The sequence below is a fragment of the Solanum dulcamara genome, chromosome 12 (genome assembly GCF_947179165.1).
Source record: "Solanum dulcamara chromosome 12, daSolDulc1.2, whole genome shotgun sequence".
NCBI classification, from domain to species: domain Eukaryota; kingdom Viridiplantae; phylum Streptophyta; class Magnoliopsida; order Solanales; family Solanaceae; genus Solanum; species Solanum dulcamara.
In genome coordinates this window covers 3,459,945-3,474,855 of record NC_077248.1, presented here as the reverse complement: position 1 = coordinate 3,474,855, position 14,911 = coordinate 3,459,945, and the positions used below count along the sequence as shown (strand labels likewise).

At 34.3% G+C, this 14,911-nt stretch overlaps 2 protein-coding genes across 3 annotated transcripts; one reads left to right on the top strand and one right to left on the bottom strand.

Moving 5' to 3' along the window:
• The first annotated feature begins 706 nt into the window (after positions 1 to 706).
• Positions 707 to 5,155, top strand: LOC129876060 (uncharacterized). Of its 2 annotated transcripts, XM_055951366.1 has the most exons (3): positions 707 to 875; positions 2,806 to 3,411; positions 3,508 to 5,155. In XM_055951366.1, exons 1-3 carry the CDS (start codon positions 869 to 871, stop codon positions 4,878 to 4,880), a joined length of 1,986 nt encoding a protein of 661 aa, XP_055807341.1. In that variant the 5' UTR covers positions 707 to 868; the 3' UTR covers positions 4,881 to 5,155. The 2 variants fall into 2 exon arrangements, with proteins under 2 accessions (XP_055807341.1, XP_055807340.1); XM_055951365.1 differs by having other exon boundaries at positions 2,806 to 5,155.
• A 259-nt stretch (positions 5,156 to 5,414) lies between these two features.
• LOC129876061 (proteasome subunit alpha type-3-like) lies at positions 5,415 to 11,518 on the bottom strand. The gene is made up of 9 exons (XM_055951367.1): positions 11,235 to 11,518; positions 11,053 to 11,136; positions 9,582 to 9,655; positions 8,462 to 8,548; positions 8,283 to 8,367; positions 8,108 to 8,154; positions 6,585 to 6,650; positions 6,072 to 6,162; positions 5,415 to 5,782 (listed from the first exon to the last, which is right to left on the bottom strand). Exons 1-9 carry the CDS (start codon positions 11,376 to 11,378, stop codon positions 5,711 to 5,713), a joined length of 750 nt encoding a protein of 249 aa, XP_055807342.1. The 5' UTR covers positions 11,379 to 11,518; the 3' UTR covers positions 5,415 to 5,710.
• Positions 11,519 to 14,911: the final 3,393 nt, after the last annotated feature.

The window sequence follows — 14,911 nt, the reverse complement described above, 5'->3', positions numbered from 1 at the left end:
TATATTTTTATTAATTAGGTTGATTGATGGTGAATAATAATAGTGAGTATTCGATGAATAATGATTCATGATTGTCGATGTGATGAAATGAAATTCCTAATATTTAAGAATTAGACGATATTGAAATGACGATTGTATGGAGACCTTAAATTTTCATGTGGATTAACACTATCAGATTCAATTTTTGACCAAATGGACATCAATTGACTCATAGTTGACTACAAATTTTTTCCGCACTTATCATTTATCACGTATCTGATCAAAAAATCTTCATTTGGTACATTAATTATCAATAGAGTCAAAGGTAGTATACAAAGAACCACTTTTACGAACTATTCTTTCCGTTCTAAAATAAGTATCATTTTAGTAAAAATTGTATTTATTAAAAAAATTAATAAATATAATATGTAGTCCACTAAATTATGTCTATTTAATAAAAAAAGAGAATTGAACGAAGATGAGACGTAAAGAGTCGTTTGGTGCACATACTAAATTATCATGAGATTATAATTTTAAATTAGATGGGATAAAATGGATATACCAAAATTAAATCCGAGATATCTAATTTTGTTGTGCGCACCAAATGATCCCAAAGGATAAAGTTGAAAATAATATAAATTTGTCTTAAAATTTTAAAATGACATTTATTTTGGGATCATTTTTAATTTTGAAGTGACATTTATTTCGAGACCAAAGAGTAAAAATGAAATTTATTGAAAAACTTCTTAAATAAGCAAATACTCCTATTTATTGTATCTCACAGAAAAGAAAACATCATCAGAGAGAGAAAACTGTAAAATGGAAGAATTTTTTGAAGGCTGATGATCTGAAGAGCATTTCATTTAAAGTTTCTTTCTTTTTCTTCGTAATGGAAGGTATTAAATTCTTCTCTCTTGTTGAAACATTTAATTTTTGTGTACTATTTGACTTCGGCTTTAATTTTTTTGACTGAAAATTGACTTCATGTTGAAGTAATAAATGTCAATCCCTGAATTTTTTAATTTTTTTTTTGATGATCTTTTTAATGGTTGACAGTTGGTGATGTCTTGTATTTTTAGTTTGTGAATATGGGTTTGGACTGAATGTAGTTTTTTGTGTGTTTAAGGAAGGAATAGATGTTAATCTTGGAATGGGGATATTTCTGAATTTTTGTGATGGTTAACTGTTGTTGAGTTGTGATTTTAGTGATAATTTTTGTGAGTTCTCTGATTTTGGGTTTCTGGGTTTTACTGAATGTAGACTCCCTGTGGGAAGGGAGCCGAGTTTCCTCTGAAAACAGTTTGGTATACACTCTATCTTCCCTAGACTACGCTTGTGGGATTTTACTAGGCATGTTGTTGTTGTTGTTATTGTAGACTCCTGGTAGGAAAGGAACAAAAGCTAATTCCTGAATTGGGGCTTTTCTTAACCTCTTTGTGTTATGATCCTATTGCAAGGTATGGGACCGGAGTCCCACATTGGTTTAATGGGGTGCTGATGTGGGGCTCTCCCACTTTAATAGCTAGCTTTTGGGGATATGGTTTTCCCTGGGTTGTATCAATGGTATCAGAGCTATCCACTGCCCTTCATGCTCATTGTGCCTTGGACGGTGATATGATATTGTATTGTTGGCCCAGGCCTAGAAATGGTTGACGGATGCAGAGCGTGGTGATTTGTTATGTTCCTATTGCAAGGCATAGGACTTGAGTCCCACATCGATTTAGTAGGGAGCTGATGTGGGGCTTATATAGCTTTGTGCTCCACCTCAATAGCTAGCTTTTGTTGGGTAATATTTGGTGACTTTTGTAGCTTTACAATGGAATGGTATAAAAATTATGGTTTGATCCACTTATTGAAAGAGAAAAAGAAGAAAAGATTGATCTTGACTGAAGTTGAGTTTTCGATCTTAATCTCAGAGTATGCAGCTCTTGAAATTCTTCTTGCTTTGGAAACAGGGAAACTTTGTTGAATTATTCTTCTCGAAATCCCGAAAGGAGTGTAGTGATTACAGAGAATTATTATAACAAACCCAATTAAATTTGGCTGAGAGGTATATTGATTGGCTTTCTCCTCCCACTGTCCTGACCCTAGGGTCTTGGCTCCATCTTACGTCCTCAATCGCCTTAGTGTACGCCACAAGTACACCTCTAGTCTCCAACATCTCCATAGAACCTTCCTTGGGATTTTGTCATAAGCCTTCCCTGGGTCAATCAACACCATATGCAAATCCCTCTTCCTCTCTCTATACCACTCCACCAGTCTCACAAGGTGGATGACATCCATAGCTGATTGCCCCGGCATGAATCCGAACTGGTTCCTCAAAAACATACACACCCCTCCTCATCCTCATCTCCACCACCCTCTCTCACTTTCATAGTATGGCTTAGCACCTTGATGCCCCTAGTATTGACTTGATGCTGAAATAAGTAATTTTAGTTGCTGTTTGATATAATTGAATTCATTAGCCTTCTCATTGTTTTGTGCTTTTCATCTTTAATAAGTTGCTCCTAAAATCGGTGTTTCCCAAATGTCCTCCTCCCATATTGATGTTTTTTGCTTTTGACTTATTCTTGGATGAATGAATAGTTGATAATTGTTCATATTTTTCTCTGTTCAGTAACATTTCTTGCACTGATAACCATAATAACCTTCTTTCTCTCTTATTGAAATTGAGCCTATTATTGTCTTGAAATAGGCAAGGAATGTGTATAGTATAAACTATATTGAATGCATCCTTTTTTTAAGCATTGTAAGAAGATTCTTATCAGTATAATCCTGTAAACACGCCTAACCATCAGCTTCTGATTATCTGCACTAAATTGACAGGTGGATCCCCAGATCGAGAATCCGTGGAATCTGGGACAAAAAAGTCTAGTATTTCTTTCGGTGGGAGGGTCGAAAATCGCAAAGAATTTCTCCGTAGGTTTGTAGCTAGTGAAAGTCTGATTGAAAACCTTAAGACATGGTATGAAAAGGTACGAGAGGAACCTCCCTTTGATGTTCCTTTTGAATTGATAGATCTTCAAAAGTTTGATTATGCTTTGGAAGGAGTTCCATTTCAGCAGCTGATTCGAATGCCTAGAGCGATGCATGGCTCAGCTTCTGGTGCTGTGGAAGCAACTGCTTATCTTGCCCTTGAAGATTTTCTATATGCAAGTGTGAAGGGTTTATGGGAGTCATTTTGGGGTCAGGATGAACCTCTGCCTTTCTATGTTTCTAGTATCTACAATTCAAACTTGAGATTCCACCAGGCTGAGAAAGCCATTGCTAAAGGGAGAGTTGGAGGTCTTTGTGCTGCAGCTATAATGCTAAAGAACCCAAAGCATCCACAAGGGAAGTGGGATGATGTTTTGCAACTTGCTATTCTAAGGCCTGATATTGGAAACGGTGCTACAGTAGAGAATGACTGTAAGCCTTGTCTCTCAGTTCTAGGTGAAGCTTTATTCTTTACACTACGTGTATTGCTTGCAAGAAGCCTCAGCAAATACAATATTCCTCTCAGTTTGAATTCTGTTTTTGTTCTTTTAGTTGACTCTCAATATGGTGGGGTCATGAAAGTTGAAGGAGATATAACCAAGTTGGAAATGGATGTGAATGATGTTTATGGTTGCGCTGCTGAATGGATAAAAAATAATGCTTTAATTACAATCTCCCCCGTTGATAGAATCTGGACCAAACTTGGAAATGCTAATTGGGGAGATATTGGTGCTTTACAGGTACTGTTTGCTACTTTCCACTCGATCACTCAGTATGCTGGAATGTCAACGACCTCGGTTGAAGATTTGGCTGCTGACCACAGTTCTCGTCTTCAAGCAAGAAGAATTGAAAGGCAATTGTGGGATAACAGGTCGAATGGAAATGGTTTATTTCGCCTTGAGCAGCGTAGTGCTTCACCTGAAATTGTAGAAGTGCATGAAGAATCCATCAGGTTGGTATCTGAAAAGTCCATGAAGCTGGAAGTTGGTTCTGTCTTGCTGATAGAAGACTCAAACTTGCAGAAGGGTTATCAGATCAACGAAGTCCTGACTGACGGAGAGATTCCATATTATATTGCATCTCCTGTTGAAGATCCAGGCAAGGATTTATTTCTGTATGTAGGTTCGCATCCTTCTCAGCTGGAACCAGCATGGGAAGATATGAAGCTATGGTATCAAGTTCAGAGGCAAACTAAGATATTAAAAATTATGAGGCAAAATGGGTTATCTAGCAAATATCTGCCTCAATTGAGTGCATCTGGCCGGATAGTTCACCCTGGCCAGTGCAGGAGACGAAATGGTGGTAATTGTGATTACCGATGGTGTGGGACCCCTATTCTAGTGACCACCTCAGTGGGCATCACCGTTGCTGATATGGTGAGAGTTGGCCAATTTGGTAAAGATGAGGCTATAAGTTGTTGCCATGACTGCCTATCTGCCCTTTCAGCAGCTGCCTCAGCTGGCATTCGGCATGGTGACCTCAGGCCTGAGAACGTTATTTTTGTTACACCTGGGGTGGGGAAGCCATATTTTGTTCTTGTTGGTTGGGGACATGCTATTTTAGAAGAGAGGGATCGTGCTGCAATGAATCTCCATTTCTCCTCTACGTATGCCCTTCAAGAAGGGAAATTGTGTTCAGCTTCCGATGCTGAGTCTCTGGTTTACCTGCTCTACTTTTCGTCTGGTGGTCATATGCCTGATCTTGATTCAGTTGAAGGGGCATTGCAATGGAGGGAAACCTCTTGGTCAAGAAGGCTAATCCACCAGAAGCTTGGAGATATTTCTGCAGTCTTGAAAGCATTTGCAGATTATGTTGACAGCCTTTGTGGAACGCCGTATCGTATGGACTATGATATCTGGCTTAGAAGGTTAGAGAGACATATTCGTGAAGAAGATCATGGAAAGGAGACTAAAACATCAAGTTAGAATTATGTTTTCATTCTGCTCTGAAGCCTCCCTGCATTTCTCTGACCATTATTTTGTGGCTATAGGACAACCTTTCAGATTATTTGATCATACTGGAAGATAGTTCTACAAGTAACCAATTGAATTAATTTTTGGCCCTGAACTTGCCTATGGATATGGACTTGGACACTGCTCAAGAAATCATTCTATATCTGTAAATGGGACATATAATTCATTACTTTATGAGACTCCATGGTGTAGTTGAAATAGTCAATGAATCTTTATTCTTTTGTTCATTGGCAATTTGGCATTGCTCTATCTTGCTTATAGTGAATTTCTTAAAATTTCATCATTGTTCATCATTAATATTAATTGGAAACATGAGCAAAATGTACTAGAACCATTTAAGCTAATAAAAATGGAGATCATTTTGGAAATGTATCAATACACACATTTCATCTCCATCAGTCCAAACTTGGATTGAATTTGCTTTCAAGGCATGAACAATCAACATGCCATTTTAGTGAAATTCTCCACTCAATCAAAGCAAATCTATAGCAGTATAACAAGAGGCAAGGATCCCTCAATTGATGAAAAGAACAGCAGCCATTTGTCAAAGATAAAAGTTGCTAAAAACGAGAATTCTCCATATATGAATGTAACCTATCCTCTTGATCTAAGAAAATTACGTGTACAAATTACAGTCAACAGTGAAAACAACAGGAGATCTCTTTCATCACTAAAAGCAATCGCCATACAGGTGCCAAATCCCAAACATGGCAAAGCCAGAGCAGACAATTTGATTCAGTTGATAAAAGTAGTAAATAGAGAACAAAGTTGAATTTGTGCCACTAATCTGCATCCATCTCTTCAAGTGCAGCTTTAGCTGCAGCCTTGGCTTCCTCTAACAGATCAGCAGGAACCTATGACAACATCAAATATCACACGTTACTAAACGGATCTTTTGTTTCAGCCAACATCAAATAACATTCATTGTCATTATGAATACATGACCCAGATAAAATAAAAGATGGAAAATTACAAAAGAAATAACTAAGCTAAAAAAGATAGTATTTGCTTTTAATATCTCTTTATGCTTGCTTGTGTGGCAGGCGCCAAGCAAAAGTAAGAAAATGCAGAGAAAACAATAGTAGCATTTAACATAGATACCAGTTCCTATTGAAAGTGTACTCAAGAAAGATCCTGAATTACCTTCTGATGCTGTCGGTTAGACTCATCACACACCCAACTCATTTCCAGTTCAAATGCCTTGTCCTTTGCCTCATCATGTACTCCGTAAATTCTGGTAACAGACAGAACTTTTTGTCAAAAAGTTGCACAATAAAATCATGCAGCACCAACTACTATAAATTATCTGGATAAAACTATAAATTTATGAACCTACAGATAAGCCTAGAGTTACCACCTCATCAAGACCTAAATTGGTACTCCCAAATGTTATAGACGGTTGAATTTTCACTCACAACTAAACAATCTCATTGTAAAGCTAAGATAGTGATTGACTGCCCCAAAATATTGAAATAACCGAAGGTTGAGGAGAATTGGAACATGTTATGTAAACTGATTTGCAGGCATTTCTCAATGTCAAAAAACCAAACATATACACACGACACAACTAGTTCTTGTGTTTGCATCAGTGTCAAATGCCAACAAAAATATATTACCATGAACCAAATTGAAAGTTCAATGAGAACAATTACTTACATTTTAGCTACCTCAATAACACCTTGCCGGCACGTCATTTCAGAGAGCTTCAACTTCTCAATTTCACTGCCAAGATTTTATTTCAAAATCACATCAGTGTGCATCAAAAATGTGGTGCCAGAGATGACCAAAATCAGGTAAAACTTGATCTTGGTCTCCTTCAAGTGTACTAACTATACCAGTCAAGTATTTAGCTGGTTCTTCTAATATCACCAAGATATTATATTACTATCAGACCTGATGTGACAAATCAATAGCAAAAAATAACGATTTAGCATGCTTTCATCTCTCTCTCTCTCTCTCTCTCTCTCTCTCTCTCTCTCTTTTTCTTTCTTTCTTGTGTGGATAGGTTAATAGATATGTCTTGCTTAATAAGCCAGACAGAGAAAATAGATGATCTCTCTCTCTCTCTCTCTCTCTCTCTCTCTGTGACAAATCAATAGCAAAAAATAACGATTTAGCATGCTTTCATCTCTCTCTCTCTCTCTCTCTCTCTCTCTCTTTTTCTTTCTTTCTTGTGTGGATAGGTTAATAGATATGTCTTGCTTAATAAGCCAGACAGAGAAAATAGATGATCTCTCTCTCTCTCTCTCTCTCTCTCTCTCTCTCTCTCTCTCTCTCTCTTTCTTTCTTTCTTGTGTGGATAGGTTAATAGATATGTCTTGCTTAATAAGCCAGACAGAGAAAATAGATGATATATCCTAAGCATATGGACCAGTTTAATAATATAAAGATGATCGCCAAGGGTTTTTAAGTGACTTCCTATGATGACCAGGTTATTCTCATTGATAATGAGTGTTTTTATGATAGTAGAAAATCGAGAGGAAATTCCCCTTGTTGTCAAAACCTTGTGGAGTTCAAATAAAATGTCCCCAAATTTCAATTACAACACCCTGACAAACTTTGGCAAGAAAAATATGTAAATCATTTAAGCATCACTTTTAGACAAGAGAAAGTGTTTGTCACCATAATACTCTGGGTAAACAGCATCACTTGAACATTGAAAGCACAATTAATGTATCATCGAAATCAACTTTCATACTATGTATCATAATGAAGTCAAAGAACTTCTTTGAAGGCAATTTTCTAATTCTAGTTTTCAGCCCAATCATTCCTGTTAGTAGTAACTTCCTGTGTAGTTTCTGGATCTGAAAGTTTTATTTCTAAGCATAAATTTATCAATGTCTAAAACTAAAACAGATATTAATCAGTTTAACCTTTTCGCAACACCAAAAATTGTCATTCTCTTAGGAGAAAGGGGAGTATATAATAAAGAACATAGTCACTTTCTCATGGATATAATGGACAGAGCTTCAAATCTACAAAAGCCAACTGCACAGCCCCAAGGATAACATTCATGGCACTGTGGAAAGGATGACTGAAATTTTAAATTGGATTTTTTGTGCAATCCTTTTTGACAGTTGCAAGTAAATGCAAATTCAATTATTCATTGTCATCACAAAGCTATGCCGAGTGTTTCAAATCTGAAATATAGGATGTCCAGGAGAGATTTACACACTTACGTTTTAGCAGCTTGTCTACCCTTCCCAATAGCAGCACCAAAGTACCTCTACAACAAACAACAGAACACATCAACTACTAAAATAAGTTCAATTAATAAGGAAACAGAGCTTATAAAAAAATATAATAGCCTCTACATGGTGCAAAACATAGCAATTAAACAATGATTCAACTCACATAGGAGACACCAGATGGCTCAACCATGTAGAGTTGAGGTCCATCTCTATCATAGCCTCCAAGGATTACCCCAGATCCGAAAGGCCTACAACAAGTAATACTCCAACAGTTCAGGTACAGAAAGCAAGTAAAAGAAAGAAGTTGAGGGTATCAAAACAGCAACAGACATTCCAACAAACCTGAGCCACCAGTAAAGTGTGCATAAATGTACATAACTAGCAACACGTTCTGCAAGCTCTTTCACAGGAATTGGTTCACCATATACACTATAAATGACAAACCCAGTCAATAGAAGAGTAAAAAGTTAAGGTGGTGGTATAGGAAAATGTGCAACAACAATTTTCAACTGTTGAGCAGTGTAAAAAAATATTTTATCACCATATAGAGTTCTACGATGAGGCTCTAAAATTTTTTGACTTTCCATTTACTAATGAAAGAAAGAGCTATGTTAATAACTATCCCACATGATCAAATGGAAAGTAATTACTACTCTAGGCTTTTGGTGTAAAGAACAGGATATAGAAGAGAATATCCAATTAGTGGACTTCATAGGCTCTTTGTAAGTATTTGTTTATCTTTTTCCTTTCTTGTAACAGTTTTTGGAGGTGGCCAGCATAGCCTTTATTGCTGAGAAATACAAAAAATTACCAGTTTAAAAAAAATAACTATCCCACATGACAAAACTGGTATTTTTACAAGGAGGAAGCTGTTAACAATAGGATCTGATAAATTGACTTAAATACCACTGTATGTCTGTATCTCGCTTTTTTAGTAACAGAGCAAGTTAATCCTTTTGACAGTCAAGCTATCCAATAAATGATAGATCTTAATCAATGTACATTTTCAAAACATTAGTAATAATTTAAAATGGAAAAAATAGAACTTAAAAGCCAATAAGAGATAATAAAGTTGGTTCGGAGTTCTTTTTTTTCTTTTGTGATAAAATAAAAAGGTTTCATTGAAAGCATCCAGAAGATGCAAATGAGTAGTACATTAGAGCTTACAAAAAAGGTTGTGCTAATCCCTTTACATAAGGGACTATTGGGAGGCCAGGGAGTTAACAAACTGCAAAAAATAAGTCCTGTGAAGTGGGAATCTACGGGGGACATATAGTCCCAGCAATAGAAAAACATAAGACATCTAGACTTAATAGAATGGTAGGGAGTTCAAGGATTTAGAAATGTCAGATGTGAACTACCATGATGCTAAACTACAGCAGACATATGTAGAAACCAAATTCACATATCAAGATGTAAGTTGCCCATACACATGTTTTCAGATAAGGTGCAAGAAGCAAACCTTTCAAAGCTGGTTGCTTCAGACTTTGCACGGGCAACAATTTGCCTCCCATCAGCAGCCAGCCCTGCAACAGCCTGTACATAAAGAAAAATCAGTAAAATAGAATGAACCATCGCCAAAGAATCATCCAACAGAGCATTGGTTCAAAATTTTACCAGCTCCATTGGTCCTTTTCAACTTCAATGGGTCATTTGATGATGTTTCTGTAAGTCTATACCTCTAACAACTTACTAAACAGTAGCATCACTCAACTCTTATCAGTTATCACTACAAACCATCTTAACTTAATTTTCACGAACAAACGCCATTCAAAAACAAAAATGTAAGGGCCTACACCTTCCGTCAGTATTAGTCCGATGCTAAAGGAACATAGATACGGAAACCTTTCATCTTCTTAACCTAACATTTGACAAAATTAAACTGGAACCATCATCAAACAAATATAGTAGGAGAGTTGAAGAATCTCTAACTTTAGAGAACCCCAATTTGTCTTCAAAGATAAATAATTATGTATTGGAATGAAAAGGACAAAAATTTGGCAGAATGGATGTAGAGGATTCATATAGCCGACCTAGTCCAAAAGTAATAAAGCCTAACAGTTCAATTCCTTTAGTTTCTTTCAAATTAAGGTGGTGTCCAAGCAAGCCTACTCACACTTCAACTAACCCACAGATACCTATTATCAAACTATATCCACCAAGGCTTATACATATGGGAAGAATTGATCTAATGTCACCCTTACACTCTGTTTGGATGGTGGTTTCTCGTGGTTTCATAATGTACGGTACTGTACGGTACGGTATGTTACTGTACAGTATCCTACAATACCATGTTTGGATACATTGTATGGTTTTCTATTGTTTAATGATAATTTTGTCGTTTGATTTGACTGTACGGTACTGTATCGTAACTGGTAAATTTACGAAAATGCCCTTAATCATTATACGAAAATCCCTAGAAGCTTCAAAAATTGTTGCAGAGAAGAATGAGTAATACGTTGGTGAAAGTAGTAAATATATAAGGGTAACATTTAATAAAGTATAAAGGGTAAATTAGAATTATTTAAAATTAAGGATATAATTGGGGGAAAAAAATAAGTAAACAATGGGATACCACCAAATTGGTGCTTTCAAAAAGTGAGGGTTTTCATGATTACAAAACCATGAAACCAAACCATATCATACCATGTAATTAAAGAAACAATCAAAACAAACGTGTTTCTCTTACTAACCATGCCATACCATATAACGGAAAACCACCATCCAAACCTACTGTAAGGAGCTCACACATAGTATAGTAGCTGTTGTGCTAGAAGTTGCATTGTCAACCAAAAAAGGTGCTCATCACCTCCTCCAATGTCAAAATTTTAAATAATGTTTTCAATCAATTAACGCAAATATCACATGGAAGATTAGGTAATAAATCAGTAACACAAGCATCAGTATTCAGTAGTTTGAGCATAAACGATTACCATGCCGGAATGGCGATGAACGGAGTGAATCCGACGATTAGATCCCGGCAACATCATTTTCGACGCAATCAGCTTCTCAACTCCCTACAAATTCAAAATTCCCCAAAAACTCTATAACTCAAAACCCTAAACACAAAAACCCTAACATCAACGCAAATAAACAAACAAAACAAGCAAAATACCAGTACGATTCCATCCTTGCACTTGATTCCAACAACAGTACCACTATTGTCTACTGCTTTTCCGGCGTACTCGATCTGAAAAACTCTGCCATCCGGCGAGAATGTCGTCACCGATAAGTCATAACCAGTTCCAATGCTGCTCATTTTTTACGTTTCAATCCCCTTTGCTGTTTCTATTACTTATTCTATTTTGAGTTCAAAGCTTTCTGGAGAATGTAACGACGGAGCATACAGAGGAAGAAGAAGAAGGAAATAGAGTTTTCTTTTTTGTCAAGTCAAGAGAAGAGGGGAATTATTTTTGTTAAAATTCCTTATTGCGGAATAGAGTTCGAATATTTTTACCTATGGTGACTATAGTCTATACAATTGGAAAAATTATAAATAATTTTTATTTGTCATTTCTTGTGATTTCATGTAATTGTTCGTATTTTTTATTTTTTATTTATTTTATATATTTTCTTCATTTAACGTAGTTATGTTATTAATTCTAATTTTTGAAAAAATATCTCCTAATATTAGAAAAAATAAGTCATCACCCTTTTTTGTTATAACTATTGTGAAATTCTATTGATGGAGTGTGTAACTTGCATTTTCAAAATGTTTTTTTACTTAAATATGTATTATATTGTCTTAATTACAAATTAAAGTACTATTTTACTCTTAGTTAAAATAGCCTAACTTTTTTTTACCAACAATATTTAAATACATATATTATACATTTCTAACACGGTTTTAATACAGTAACACATAAACTATTTGAATAGTATTTGAAATTCAGGTATAATACATTTTTAACATCGTTAATAAGAAAAAAATAAACAATAATTATAACACATTTTAAATTCAATATATTATAGTCATGTTTAATGCACATGGTGAATATACAACTAAAATATTTTATATGTATTATATGTGAATTTCAAATACTATATTACTATAATTAGTTTACGTTGTTAAAACTGTATTATATTTTTTCTGAAATAATAATTATCTAATTCATAATAATGTATAATATTGAATTTGAATTGTATTACAACTATGATTTATATTTAATCCCAATACAATTTGAATATAACTTTTCAAAGATTCACCTCTTCTTCCCCGATGAATCACCACCACCAAATCGTTGGACTATCAATAGCTCTAACCAATCCCAAAACAAATCACCATTCAATCTTATTTGCCAAAGAGATTCTCCAACCTATCTCCCGTTTGAGAACCGTAATAGAGTTGATTTCAATGAATGTGAAGTTTCTGCTCTGAAATTTGAGTTCTTCGTATGTTAACATATCGTAGGTCCACTCTACTTCATATGTTTAATCGTCTCCGGCCAAATCTAAACAAATGGAGCTTTTATTTCTTTCCCACAATTCAAGGTACACTCTTTATATATGTGAACAAGTTAGACAAAAAATTTACATTGCCATTGTATGAAGATCACCCCATCGGTAGGTGACAATGTACAACTAAAACATAAGCATTATACCTAACACAATATGTTGTTCACTAAAGATGAACCACCCTCTTTAAAAAGAGTTTTTTCGGTCATATTCAAATGCCAACGGAGTTTTTCTGACCAAATCTGAAGATGTCGGTGAGTTTGGATGGAGGAGGAGAAAAATAAGGAGAGCAATGGTTGATTTTAACTATTTAAAATAAATTAGGTTATAAATTGTAATTAAAAAAATATTCCCAAAAAATAATAATTAATCGAAAAAAAATTATTTATGTGAAAATTCCTTTTCAAATATTAACGCTAGTCCACTATCAATGTGAATATAAATTAGAAAAAGAATTAGATATTTTTAACTCAATTTGAGACAAGTTTGTTGGACATTTGTGTTTTTACAATGAGAATAGATTGTTGATGCACAAATGCTGGTCCATTTGACTAGGGCTAAAAGCCCAATGAGTGCCTATCATCCCATTAATTTAGAAATGATTAAACAATTTGGGACAAAGTGTATGGATACTCAATTTTGAAGTCGTTATTAGCTTATCCTATTTTTCAAGAATTTTTGTAAGTATTCCACTTCGAGACAATTTAAGGTATATGAACCTAAAGTTAATCTTCACAAAATAGTATAACTGAAATTCAATTATTTTTATCTAAACTTCAATCATATAAAACTTCAAACGTAGATTCTGTCAAACATATTTTCAAACACAATAAATCTAAAGTGGGATATATTCGTTCACCTCTCTCCTTTCTAAAATTATTAATGTGAATTGCAGCTCAACAAATTACAACACTTAATGCAAATTTCTTTATATTTTTTCCCTTGCTTAATCTTGACTCAAAATGTTAATGAGGTAATACAAGATTTACCTATATTCCAAAAAGAGGCGGCGGGGAAGGGAAGCCAAGAAAACAAATTATATTAAACTACAACAAGTGAAAGCTCCATTGTTTTCTTTTCAAATAATAAACCAAACACAGGAAATAAAATTAAATAAAATGACAAAAAACTACTCCCTTCCTCCTTTTTTTAGTTGTCATTTTAACGGTTTGCACAATCTCTAAAAATATATATTAATTAGGAGCGTTATTTGATTGATGTACTCTACATTATTTCTTTAATCTTTATCTATTTACGTGTCTTTTAATTCTAGAATAATTAATACTAAAAGTAAAATTAGAAAATAGATAATTAATTCTTTTTTAATTGTTTAAATTGACAACTATTTTGAGATAATTATTTTTAATATACATAATAATTAATATGGTACAGAGGGAGGGAGTATGAGATAAGCACCTCCATTTTGTCTTAAGAGTAAACGTAAACACACATTATCTCAAAATGATTACATTGAAGATAAGATGTTCCTTCCTTCCTTTTGTTTTTTTAACTTATAAGATGTGTTATATACCGCACTTAGACCAAACCTTCAAATATAAGCAGTATTTTACTTTCGAACCCATCAAAATTTACGATATGTTTTTAAAGAATTTAATCTCCTTACCATCTCTGAAATATTAAATTAGATTTTGAAAATGAAACGTTTAAATTTGAGACAAGACCTTAATATATATAATCAACTACTTTGGGTGCAATGGCAGAGCCAAAATATTTAGTGAGGGAATTCAAAATATGAAAAAGTAGCCACATGAACTAGGCGAAGGGAGTTCGACACCTATTATCTATACATAAAAAAATTATATTTAACCATGTATAAATAGTATAAATTTTCACCGAAGGTGGTTCAGATGAACCTCTTACAATAAGGTGGCTCCGCCCCTGTTTGGGTGCCTATACAAAAGACAAATCTGACGCATTTACGAAAAATTATGAATGGAAAAGAAAGAATAATATGTTGATGTAAATATTAATCAAGCATTTGAAGTAAATTGAAATTGAGTCGATCGATAATGACAAGATAGCCTTGCATTTTTCCAACTCTTTGAGTTAATATAAAAATAAATATCTTTCTATAAACTCAATAAATTTACCTCGTTACTCTAATATTGGACAATTTTTCCTTTATTTTCTATTCAACATAATCCAATAAGATGTATATATAAGGGGATAAGCAATTATAATGCTACATTTTGCTTTGAAAATAATTCTAGAAATCCTCCTACTAATCAATTAAATGGCTTATTAAGATGTTAAACACAGACTTGCACAATCATTTTGATAAATTATTTTGAAGAATTCCAACATTTCCTTTTCAAT